Source organism: Cornus florida, unplaced genomic scaffold (genome assembly GCF_030987335.1).
Source record: "Cornus florida cultivar Cherokee Brave unplaced genomic scaffold, ASM3098733v1 CherokeeBrave_3.0.0_Hap2_Chr10, whole genome shotgun sequence".
In the NCBI taxonomy this organism is placed as follows: domain Eukaryota; kingdom Viridiplantae; phylum Streptophyta; class Magnoliopsida; order Cornales; family Cornaceae; genus Cornus; species Cornus florida.
This window is the reverse complement of record NW_026775580.1, coordinates 19,680,082-19,693,513: the sequence shown is the minus strand read 5'-3', so window position 1 is coordinate 19,693,513 and position 13,432 is coordinate 19,680,082. Positions and strand designations below refer to the sequence as shown.

The following is a 13,432-nucleotide window of genomic DNA, read 5'->3' as shown; positions in this document are numbered from 1 at the left end:
TGGGAGGGTGTCCTTCAATATACTAATTTAAACTTTGATTCCAAAAAGGCATGTGGTTGATTTTTGAAACTTGAAATGGATTTTTGAAATATATAACTGTAGAAAAACTGTGAAATATATAACAATTTTTTGAACCTATGATTAGTGACAATTTTTTATTGATTTTCTTGGTGGAGTTGAATATAGTTCTCTTTGTTGTTTCAATGCTTAGTAGAATACAGCCTTTAAAGATTGACAACCTAACTCTGCTTTATATTTTGAAGGACATGGCAGTAAGTTGTGGGTAATGGCACTAGTGGGATTTATAGGAAGCATTCTCCAGTTGCTGCAACTCCAGGAAGCTAGTGATCTCTAAGTTAATCAAATGGAGACCTATGCAAGTCTAAAGAAGTGTGTGTACATTTTATGGAATGAATGTTAGTGATCTCCAGATGTGTGTACATGTTATGTAAGTATAATGAAGTGTGTGTGTGTGTACACACATATAATTTTTAAGGAATGTCTAGCTCCCTATATGTGCAAGTACATATGTGAATGGTGCAACAACAATTTATTAAGTTTGTGATGTACAAAAAAAACTTGTGGTTTGGTGTGTTATTTATAATTGATTAAAATCATACAAAATATTTTCAAGTACTTGTTTGGATGGCAATAATTTTTCTAGCAGGTTGTTTGATGGCATGCTTCTCTTTTTATTTTTGTCGGGGTGATTTATTGTTCAGTCTTGTAAGAGAGGGATCTTCCTTGATTGCTTGCTTTTAATCTTTCTTCATATTTATCAATTCTGGTTATGGTTGGAGATTGTATAAAATATTCAGAAGTTGGTTATCAAAATAAATACTCAAAACAAGGGGAAATGGTCTCATGAGTTAACAATAAAAATATTAGCACTTTGAAGGATCTCCAGTAAAAAATTTCCAACTAATCTCAGTGAAGTAAAACCATTCACAAGTTTCAATGTCCACAAAACCTCAACTCTGACTAATTCAAGAAGATCAATGTTTTGGCTTTGCTTCTTGTTAGTTTCAACTACAAGGATCTCTCTCTCTCTCATTCATATTGAATTTATATAATATATATATATATATGAAACAAAACAAAGTTAAATGGAGTGCAAGCCAAAAGAAAAAGATAAATGGAGTTCAAAGATCTCTCATTGAAAGATTATTACAAAGTTAGATTTGTAGTTTGGTTGCCACTAATCATGTTTATACCTCATAAACATCCGACATAATCTTATTTATACATGTAAATTTATTCATAATTTTTTTTCCCGAATCTTTAATGTAGAATATATATATATTTTTTTATTTTAACAAATTATCTCAAATCATAAAGAAAAATGAACTATTACATATAAACTTATAATTGTATTCATATATATAATTATTCAAAACAAAAACAAAACAGTCTTTTACCAAACAGGTATCATATTATTGATTCAAAATTTTTGACAACAAAACTAACTTCTCAAACGTGTTTTGTTTTCGAATTTCTTAAAACGCATAATATTACCAAATGCGTTTTCATGTTTTTGATATACAATTATCAAAAACAAAACAGTCATTACCAAACATGATTTCGATTTATACTAAAAACATATCAATATTAAAACGGTTGTTTTCATATCATATCAAACCATAACATATAGCGTTATCGCGATCCAAACGGGCCCTTAATGGCACAATTTACAGCACAAGGACACCTTCGGTGACTCTACAATGGTGGTGTCTCGAATGGTTCGGAACCAGAGACCCATTTTCCCAAAAACCCTCACAATAAAGTTCTTGCCAATGGTAGTAAATGAAAATTTAATGGAATGAGGTTCTTTTTTATTGCACTTTTCTCTACTCTGGTCGAGTGCTGGAATGAGAGACAGACACACACAGTGTTTGGTAAAAGTACTGAATGAGGGTAGTGAGAGAAAAGAGCGGTTGTTGTAGCTATTTTCGTTGTTATTACTTCCTCGGCTCTTTATTTCCAGTCATTTTGATAGTTGCAGTTCTTTGTTTTCATCTTTTCTCTTCACATTCTTCATATTTTTTTAGGTACTCCTTGCTTTAAGGTTTTTGGGCCTTTAGCTTTCCCTTTTTCTCTTTCTATTTGAATTGGTATTATGAAATATGGGTTTTCAAATGGGCTTGATTCTTGGCATCTTGTAAAATTCTTTTCATTTCTTGAATTCTTCTTGTGTTGAATTTTAAGAACCCATTTGTGGTTCTTCGCAACTTTAGCACGGGAAAGTGCAAAAAAATACCTATATAGTTTTAAAAGTGTGCAACTAACATTCCTAGTGTTCAAAAATACCCTGTAGTTTTAAAATTGTGCCAATAAGAGCTTCTAACCTCCTAAAGTGGCATGTGACTAAAAAATGCCCTTTAATGCCCAAACTACCCTTTTACACTACCTAAATTACCCCTTACTCATTTGTCTTTCATTTTCTATATATAATAATACCCTTATTTAATGATTTCTTTTTAATATAAATATATATTTTTTAATTCTCTCCTCTCCTCTCTCAAAATAATTTACATTTTCTCCCTCATTTCTATATATAATATATATAATACCCTATTGAATTAATATTCTTTCTATAAATATTCTATATATATACATATATATATATAAACACACACACACACACACACACATTTTTTCACCCCTTACTCATTTTCTCCCTAAATTTTATATATAATATATATAATACCCTTTTTGAATTAATATTCTTTCTATAAATACTCTCCTCCACCCCTTATCTATTTTCTCCCTCATTTCTCTATATAATAATATATATAATACCCTTATTTAATTAATATTCTTTCTATAAATACTTTATATATACACACATATTTTCTCTCTTAGTTCATTATTTTCTCCTTATAAATACTATATCTATATTTTTAATTGCCCTTCACTCTTATAATTAAATATATTTAGTATATTACATAAAACAAATACTATAAATGATTATATATATATAATCATTCTCAGTGTGACCCCAGTACGCCACCCACCTCCATTGACGCCAAACCCAGATAGCATAATTAGTTTGCAGAGGAGATTAGCATAATTGGTTTGCAGAGGAGATGAGAGGGAGAACGTAGAGAGAGGGAGATTTGACCATGGAAGATTCCTCGAGATCATCAACAGCAAATTGGGGGTTTTGCCTACCAATTCGAGTCTGGTGAAACCCAAATAATTCAGATCATACCAAATTGGGGGTATTCTCTTAACTTTTCCTTTCCTTCAGTTTCTGAGCAACCAAACATAAGCAAAATCCAAATCAAAATTAAACAAATTGAGATGTCCTCCAACAAGACGAGGTCCAAGAATCTCCAACAAGAACCCCCTTCCACTGGAGGGGTACGTAGCAGCTAGGAACATCAGATAATCATAGATGATGAGGAGGAAGAGATTGTCCAGTGTTGTGGTGGTGCAAGGCATGCAAGACTCTTTGGCAAAGAACCGATCAAGTCTCACTTGAACCAACCCCTTCCTCACTCGACAGCTCACTCGGCTTACACCCTTTCTTTAGTCCTCGCAAATAACACACCAATATATGTGGCCTAATGATATTTCTCCTCTTCAAGTCTCCCCCAACAGCATTCTGAAAATTATTTACCATGAAAATATAAATAATTAATTAAACAAACACAAATTCCTCTTATAGGAACTTGAACCACTGCAACCCTCACCGAATGTCATAGATGACTAACAGTACATACGTCAGTTCCAAATGCTGTGAATCAAAGGCAGTAATTCGATGGAAATATGTATAGCCTCCCAAACAGACAAGCATACCATCTCTCTCAATCGGGATAGAGGACGTATAAGCTAAATGAAGTGATAGTTTGAACAAAATAAGTCTGATCGTATGCCCAAAACCTTCACCCCACGTTTAAAATTGGATAATAACCTTCTATGGAGAAAATCCACTGGGCAAAAAATAGCAGGCCAACATGTACTGATAATACAGAGAATTATTCAGTGACAAATGTAACAAATCAATTAATCCAAAATCATCTTATCCCCCAAACAACCCCCAACCGAAGTGATATGACACAGGTATCCACAAAAAAAAATATAAAAAAAAATATATAAAAAAAAAACATGAAAAATGAAAAGAAAATGAATATCCAAAATCAAGATTGGCTCTCACTCGTAATGTACAAGATATACTCCTCTAAAATCAAAGGATTCAAAACTTGAACGGAAATGGATGAAAATTCCAATCCTCCAAATACTTTCACTTCCAACGTATGTTGCTTTAATAAAAGCCCCATACCTCGAATATTTCCTATATACCTATTTCACTGTGCAAAAGGCTCCAAAAATTAATTTTGAGACCATAAGTTCTTCAATAGGTCATCCCAAAATTAATAGCCTCACTTGTGCAGTTATCACATTGCAGAAATATGAGCAGATGCTGCCAATTCAACCAGCTGCTTCCCTCCAAGATTGGATATAAGTTCCATGGAGATGAAGTGTTTTGGTACAGTTGCGAACTCTTCCTCCACGAAATTGTAAACTGGCTGAAGTTTTCTTGCTTCAGAGTCTGCAGCTTCAGCCTCTGCAAGTAGAATGTCAGCTTCCTCAAGGTCACCTAATTCTAAAGCAGCTGATCTTTCGGCTGTTGCAGCACCGGCAATCAGAAGTAACCTCTGGAATCTAGCCATTGCAACATCTTTTTCCTTGGACAAAATCTGTTCCTCAGTTTCCTGCAGCCTGTTAACAGTGTCACAAATTTCTTCCTCAAGCTTCCCAAGCTCTAATATGGCCCTCTCCATTTTAATCTGTACAGTTTCCTTTTCAACAATCAATGTCTTTGCTTCAGCAGCTACTCGCGCAGCTTCCTTGAAATTTCTAGCAGCAGCAGCAACTTTCTTTTCTGCTTCCAGTTCTGGGACTCTTTTGTCTATGAAGAGAAGTCTCTGCTTCAAGGATTCAATATCTTGCTGGATGCTTGATTTTGTTGATGATAATTCCTAGAAGCAGGGACACGGAGAGAGTTCATAAATGAATGGTACGACATAACAATGGTGTGTCAAGCGAAAAACAAGTGATGTTCTAACAGGGGAGAATTATATTACAGCAAATGGGTGTTTGAGCATGAAAAGGTGTGACAGGACCTTAGTACACTTACATAATCAAAGAATATTATAAATTCATAGAATAAAAATGAGTAATTGATCACTGGAGACACCACAATCTTAGTTCTACAGACGAATAAAACAACAACAACAAACAGTCTTATTTAAATTAAAGTTTACAACTCAGACAAATGAGCATAAGTGTGAGTTAAAGTGCGCGAGTGATTTAAGGAGTTTCTCACTAACAAAATATAAATAAACATACTTTTACCAAAAATTATTTGATTCTTTGTAATTATTAAGAATTGATTTCAAAACTATATTTCCAATTTAATTCATAAATAAATATAAATAAACTAAATGACAATTACATATCTAATCACACAGTATTGATGCCTCTAGAAAATATGTTGTTTTTTACCCTTTATGCATGCTACCGTTGATGATCATCAAAGGTATGAGTTAAGTCATGCCAAGTAGGGTTTTAAGGGTAATACAAGGGTCAGATTAAGTAACAGGCTTTTAAAAGACTTAAAATCGCAGAAAATTAAAATACAAAGGAAGACAATGACGAAAACCTAAGGAATCACTCCTTAAATCCCGTAAGAATCATATCTAGAGTTGGAATGCATCAAACAATTCTCAAAGATATAATTGATGGAAAGTTTCTCTATCGAATTATAGACTTACTGACATTGAAAAAAACAACAAACTCAATGATCACTCCTAAAATCCTGTACGCATCGCATCTAGAGTTGGAATGCAGAAAACAATTTTCAAATATATAATTGATGGAATGTTTCTCTAAAACTTCTTCTCTATGGAATTATAAACATTACATAGCTATATATAGAATTATAGACTTGAAGGTATTTTTAACTCTAATAGGACTTGAACTTATTCTTTGGAAAATTTAGAAACTTTGACCATCAAAACTCATGTAAACCTACTAAAACTTAAAACCGTGGATACATAATTCATCACTTACTGGTGCATGAAACCTATAAAATTCTGTGAAACTAGAACATTTGGAGCAAAGGGGGGTACAGTTGAGCAAGTGTTTGCAGCTAGGGAGGAGCTTCTCCAAGTTCTGATTTTGCAAGATCCAGTTAATGCTGTTCTGATTGAGCAGGAGGAGGAGGCTAGTAGTAAGCTTCAACATATGTTGGACTTGGAAGAGATTATGTGGGCTCAGAAGTCTAGAGTTAATTGGCTCAAGGAGGGAGACAAATGTACAGCTTTTTTTCATAATGTGGTGAAGCAAAGAAGAAGTAACAATGCAATTACTGCTTTGGAAAACATTACAGGTGAAGTGTCTACTGACCCTACTAAAATTAAGGACTATTTAGTGAAGTTTTATGATGATTTATACAATCAGTCTGGGGCAGTGAATGATGAAGGGTTTATTTCCAGAAAGGTGTTATCTCAGGAAGACAGTTGTTCCATGGATCATTGTTTCTCTGCTGAGGAAATTAAAAATGTTGTGATGCAATTCAAGCCTGATAAAGAAGGGCAAAGCATCTTCTAAAAAGAAAGCCCCTGGGCCTGATGGCTTCCCTGCTAGGTTTTTCCAGAAATTTTGGGAGATTGTTGGACAGGATGTGGTCAGTGGTGTTATGCATTTTTTCAATAATGGGATCCTTCCAATGGGTGTTAATTCAACATTTCTTACTCTTATCCCTAACTGTAATCATGGAAACAAAATTGCAAATTATAGACCCATTTCTTTGTGTAACATTACTTACAAGATTATTTCCAAGCTTCTTGCTAATAGGTTGAGTAGTGTGCTCCCTAAGTGGATAGGGCTTGAACAGTCTGCCTTTATACAGAATAGGAGACTCCATGACAATTTTCTGTTTGTAACTGATTTGGTCAAGAGGTTTGGTAGGAAGAAAGGGGACCCATCTGTTGCTTTAAAGATTGACATAAAAAAGGCATATGATTCAGAGGACTGGAGGTTTATTCAGAATGCACTTCACAGTCATGGATTTAGTGAGAAGTGGATCACATGGATCAGGGGGTGTATTTCTTCAGCTAAATTTTCTGTGCTTTGCAATGGTGTGCCTACTGGTTTCTTTCAAGCTTCCAAAGGTCTCAGACAAGGGTGTCCTTTGTCTCCCTTGTTGTTTTCATTTGTGACAGAATATTTCTCTAATCTTATAACTAATGCTATTGAGGATGGAAGAATAAAGAGATGTGATGGGGTGGTCAAAACAGGTTTGAACATATCACATGCCATCTATGCTGATGATTTGCTTATGGTGGTGAAAGCTGAAGTGGCCTCTATCAAAGCTGTTGCAGACATTTTGGGTGTTTTCAAGAGGTTTGGTAGGAAGAAAGGGGACCCATCTGTTGCTTTAAAGATTGACATAAAAAAAGGCATATGATTCAGAGGACTGGAGGTTTATTCAGAATGCACTTCACAGTCATGGATTTAGTGAGAAATGGATCACATGGATCAGGGGGTGTATTTCTTCAGCTAAATTTTCTGTGCTTTGCAATGGTGTGCCTACAGGTTTCTTTCAAGCTTCCAAAGGTCTCAGACAAGGGTGTCCTTTGTCTCCCTTGTTGTTTTCATTTGTGACAGAATATTTCTCTAATCTTATAACTAATGCTATTGAGGATGGAAGAATAAAGAGATGTGATGGGGTGGTCAAAACAGGTTTGAACATATCACATGCCTTCAATGCTGATGATTTGCTTATGGTGGTGAAAGCTGAAGTGGCCTCTATCAAAGCTGTTGCAGACATTTTGGGTGTTTTCAAGAATGTAACTGGGCTGCAGGTTAATAAAGAGAAAAGTTCAATTATTTTCTCTAAGGCTGTGAGAGGTAGAAGAAGACTTACTAGAATTCTGAAATTTCAGGTGCAGAAGTTTCCTTTCAGGTACCTTGGTTTGCCTTTGTCAAATAATGTTTTAAGAAATGGAGATTACAGAATTTTGATTGATAAAGTTGATGCTAGATTGGGACACTGGAATACAATTTATCTTTCCTCGGCTGGGAGGCTGGAATTGATAAAATCAGTGTTATTTTCATATTTATATCACTGGAGTTTTTGGATTTAAGGTTCCTTGGGAAGTTAAAAATGTGCTAGAGAAGAGATGTAAACAGTTTTTATGGAATGGTAAAGTAAACACCAAGAAAATGGCTCAAATTAAATGGAGTCAAGTTACCTTACCTGCAAAAGAGGGTGGTTTTAATGTTAGAAGGATTAGGGATATTGACTATGCAGCAAAGTTAACTATGTGTTGGGATTATATTCAGCAGAAAGATAAACTTTGGATTCAATGGTTGAGGGCGGTGTACTTGAATAAGACTAGCTTCTGGCTTCTTGTCCCAAAGGTGAGTGATTCAGCTGTTTGGAAGTACCTGTTGGGGGCAAGAGAGATGCTTCTTGACAATGTGAAGTTTCAGGTTGGAGATGGCACACAGTTCAAATTGTTGACAGATCCTTGGGGTAAAGATCAGTCTCTTATTCAGTTATTTGGGGCTACTAGGTTCAGAGGTTTTGACAGACAAACTAATTTGTCTGTTATTTTGCAACATGGGAATTGGAATCTACCTGAAGAGTTTTCTGAAAATGTGAAAAATGCTATTCAGCATATACATATAAGTATTCAACCTGGTAGGGATCAAATTAAGTGGAATCATGGAAATTTTTCACTGAAAGCAGCATGGAATTGTTGCAGAGCTACTGGAAACAAGGTCAAATGGGCTAGATTGTGTTGGAAAAAATGTAGGCCTCGGATCAGTTTTAAGTGTTGTGATCATTTTACACAACAAAAATTTATCTTTTGTGAATTTACAGAAAAGAGGTCTGCAAGTTGCATCTGTTTGTCATAACTGTTTTGCTGGGGATGATTCGAATGATCATTTGTTCTGTTACTGTGATTTTGCTTCAGAGATTTGGAGTGGGGTTTTTGATTCGTTGCAGATTCAGGTCCCAAGATTTTCAAGTTTGAATCACATTGTGGATTGGTTTTTGCAGCACATTGTGTCCAAGACTTTCAAAGCTAAGATTTTAAATGGTATCTTCCCAGTTACTATTTGGAAGATTTGGTCCAATAGGAATTCCATGCTCCATACAGGGATTCAAGAACAGAGCTCCTATGTTGTGCAACCTACTATTTGGGATGTTATTACATATCTAAATATCAGCTTAGCAGATCTTTTGATTGTTTTTGGTCTGTAATTTTCATGTTTTGATATTGGTTGCTTTGCTGAAAGTGGAATTTCATTTCCTTTCCAGTTTTTGGAGATTTTTCTCCTTTTGTAATTGTACTACCTTTGAAATTTATAAAATTAACCCCATTCAGGAAAAAATAAAAATTAATAAAAAAAATAAAAATAAAAAACATACATTTGGAGCAAAATCTGCATAAATCCCACATTCAGATTTGCATCACATGTTTACTTAATGTGTTGTTTTTGTTTGACTGGGGATCAATGTTGCTTTCTTCCCCTGCTGCTATTTTGAGTGGCTTTTTAGGCCGACACATATCCCATACCAATATCCGAGGGATATGTGTACGACATGAGTACTTCACTATTTTTGAAGAGTCCATGTAACAGAGCCGTGCATCCATTTCATTCAAATCTTGGATTTAATTTTCCCTTTTTCTTCTTTTTTAAACAAGGCTTTGTCTTTTTTTTTTTTTTCAGACACAACATTTTGTTGGCATGTTTTAACCTTTGTGCTTTGTTTGGATGCTAAACACTTCCCTCCATTGCTTCGGCTTAAAGACTCGGGTACAAAAGGGAGTCAGACTCCAATAAATATCTCATGCATCACATGCAATCACCAAGCCATAGCTTATTATGCATAATGTATGCCATTACTCAATGCTGCCTTGACGGTTTCCCAAGCTATGTTACATGGACTCGGATACATGTCTCGGGCGTGGGATACGTATCTAAGTATTAGACGTGCCAAATCCCCAACTAAAGGACACAGGCATACTGCCTATATTTATTTTCTTTTCTTTTTTCTTTTCTTTTTTTTTTTTTTTTGATAAGTAAAATTGTATTAGAAAGCGTTCAAAAGGGGAATGCGTCCCAAGAGCTATACAAATACCGAAACCAAAAAGGGAGTCCTATGGACCCAAAGAACCCAAAAAGTCCACGATTTCATCTAAAGATATACAATTTCTCCCCATGACCCAACTAAAAAGAGAACAAATAATAGAAAACTTCAACCCCCCAATGGAGGATTCCTCCCAATCAAAAGATCTTTTATTCCGCTCTTTCCAAAAACTCCACCAAACTCAAAGAGGGGTCGCCCTCCAATAGTCACAAGCATGAACCCCCACCCTTTGGCCCCTCCACACGTCCATCAAATCCCTTGCAGTCCAGGGCATAACCCATTGGACGCCAAACAGACCCAAAATAGCCACGGGACAATGCAAAAGAAGGTGATCCATAGACTCTCCATCATTCTTATACATTTGTCCTCTCTTTCTCAAATTATCCATAGTCAAAATCTTGCCCCAAGCTACCGTCCAAACAAAAAAGGACACCCTAAGAGGAGCCTTCGAATGCCAAACCATTTTCCATGGGAAATAGGAACCATGAAACCCGAAGAGGCAGAGAAAAAAGGAACGGACCTGAAAAGTCCCCTACGAAGAAGGCACCCAAGTCAAAGAATCCGAACCAATACCATCCACCTCCTATCTATACAAAAGGTCTAGCAAGCCAGTCACGTTGTCCAACTCCCAATCGTGAAAGGATCGTCGGAACTGTACATCCCAAGACAACCTACCGCTATTGAGGTAACAATAAGCTACCAAAGCATATCTATCAATAGCAATCCTGAACAACCTTTGGAACAAACAAAATAATGGGCGATCCTCGCACCAAGTATCCTCCCAAAACCGGACGTCCCTTCCCTCCCGAACTCTGAATCTAATATGCTTAGAGAACTCATCCCATCCCTTCCCAATGGATTTCCACACCCCCACGCTGACAGCAGATCTGACTGGCCTAGATGACCATCCCCCTCTCTCCTCCCCAAAGCGACATGAAATAACCTTCCTCTATAACCTAAGTCTTTCGCTACCGAATCTCCATAACCACTTACCTAGGAGCGATCTATTTAGAAACCTCCTAATCCCAAGCCCGCCCAACTTAAAGAGCCTGCAGACCTGCTCCCACCGGACAAGATGAAATTTAAACTCCTCCCCCCGGCCGCGCCAAAGGAAGTTCCGTTGAAGCATCTCAAGTCTTCCCACAATAGAGGAGGGGATCTGGAAAAGCGAAAGAAAATAAGTTCGAAGACTGGACAATGTACTCTTCACCAAAGTGACTTTCCCTCCCTTTGAAAGATATTACTTTTTCCACCCAGCCAACCTTCTCTCGAAACGCTCTATCACCGGGTCCCAACTTCCCACCCTCCTTAACGAATCACTTAACAGCAAGCCCAAGTAAGAAATAGGGAAGGAGCTCGTCCCACACCCTAAAACCGCCGCAAGAGAAGCCACCTCCTGAACCTCCCCCACAAGAACAAGCACACTCTTACCCACATTGACTTTCAAACTTGAGATTGCCTGAAAGCAAACCAGGACACATCTCAAATATCTCAATTGGGACACATCTGCCTCACAGAAAACCAAAGTGTCATCCGCAAAAAGCAGGTGAGAGATCTCCAACTACTGAACTGAATCTAAACCCATCCTGAAACCTTGATAAATCCCAAATCCACAGCCCTTCTCATCAACCTACTAAGAGCTTCCATAACAATAATGAACAGGAAAGGGGAGAGTGGATCCCCTTGCCTCAAACCACGAGAACTGCCAAAAAAACCCGGATGGAGACCCATTCACCAGCACAGAAAATTAGACAAAGGAAACGCATGAGTCAATCCATCTCCTCCATCTCTCTCCGAGACCTATCCTCTCTAACAGATAATACAAGCTTTCTCAATATCAAGCTTACGACCAACAGGCCTGTGGCCTAGCGGTACTAGGCCCCTACTTCCCAAATGGAAGTCAGGGGTTCGAACCTCAGTGGAGGCATGTGTGTGTGAGTATCAACTATGAAAATACATATATATATATATATATATATCAACCTTACACAAAACTCCAAGAACACTACTACTGAGCCTAAAATCCACACATTCACTAGCAATAAGAGCGGAATCCATAATCTGTCTGCCCCCAATGAACGCATTTTGAGATTCAGAGATGACTCCGTCTAGAACCTCCCTCAATCTTAACGCAAGGACTTTAGCGATAAGCTTATAGATACACCCAATCAGACTAATTGGTCTAAAATCCTTAACGTCAGAAGCACCACCTTCTTAGGAATTAATAAAAGATGCATTCAGCGACTTTTCGAACCTCCCATTAGAATGGAACTCGTGAAAAGTGCTCATAACCTCCTATCTCACCACCTCCCAGCTCTCAAATAAAAACCTCATCGTGAAACCATCCGAACCTAGAGCTTTGTCACCATTACAACTCTTCAAAGCCTTCAAAACCTCCTCCTCTGTAAAAGGACTCTCTAACTCATCCCTATCCACAGCTGATATAGAGTCAAAATGAAGGCCATCAAGCCGTGGCCTCCAACGTAAAGGCTCAAAGTAGAGCCTCCAGTAGAAAGAAACGATCCCCCTATGCACCTCCACCTCCATACTCAACACCGTCCTGTCCACACAAATCCGCCCAATATGATTACCCCTCCTATGGGCATTAGCAATTCTATGAAAAAAAATTGAATTACGGTCTCCCTCTTTGAGCCATAAAGCCCGAGATTTCTGTCGCCACAAAATTTCCTCCATAACAGCAATCTCTGCCTGACAAGATGCTCTCCTATCACATTAAGACTCAGCAATACCACCCACCCCTTCCAATCTATCAATCTCAGAAATATTAGCGACAGCCCTATTTTCCTCCACTCTAGATTACCAAACATCTCCTTGTTCCATCTTTTGAGTTTGTTCTTCAGGAGTCGAAGCTTTCCTGTCAAAATAAAACTCGACGTTCCACCACCATGTCCTCCTCCCACCAAGACCACACTTTCCCCTAAAAATCAACCGCTCTAAGCCACATGTTCTCAAATCTGAATGGAATACGACTACTTCTCAATCCTCCACAATCCAATACCAAAGGAATGTGGTCCGACGTCACCCTAGCCAAAACAGCCTGAACTGCATCCGAAAACTTCTCATCCCATAACAGAACGGGATTGTCCATCAAACCTCTTGTGTCGATACACCACAACAGAACGGTGTAGCTAAAAGAAAACACCGTCATATTAGGGAGGTGACCCGTTCTCTTCTAATTGGGATAGGAGTGCCTAAAAGTTATTTTGTTGATGCAACCTTAACAAGTACATACCTTAT

General features: G+C 37.3%; 1 protein-coding gene across 1 annotated transcript in view; it reads right to left on the bottom strand.

Moving 5' to 3' along the window:
- Positions 1 to 3,980: 3,980 nt before the first annotated feature.
- LOC132276627 (uncharacterized) overlaps positions 3,981 to 13,432 on the bottom strand; it is a 33,545-nt gene continuing 24,093 nt past the window's right edge. Inside the window, exon 3 of the mRNA XM_059778145.1 lies at positions 3,981 to 4,985. Coding sequence (XP_059634128.1) covers positions 4,401 to 4,985 — 585 coding nt within the window. The 3' untranslated portion in view covers positions 3,981 to 4,400. The remainder of the gene's footprint in view (positions 4,986 to 13,432) is intronic.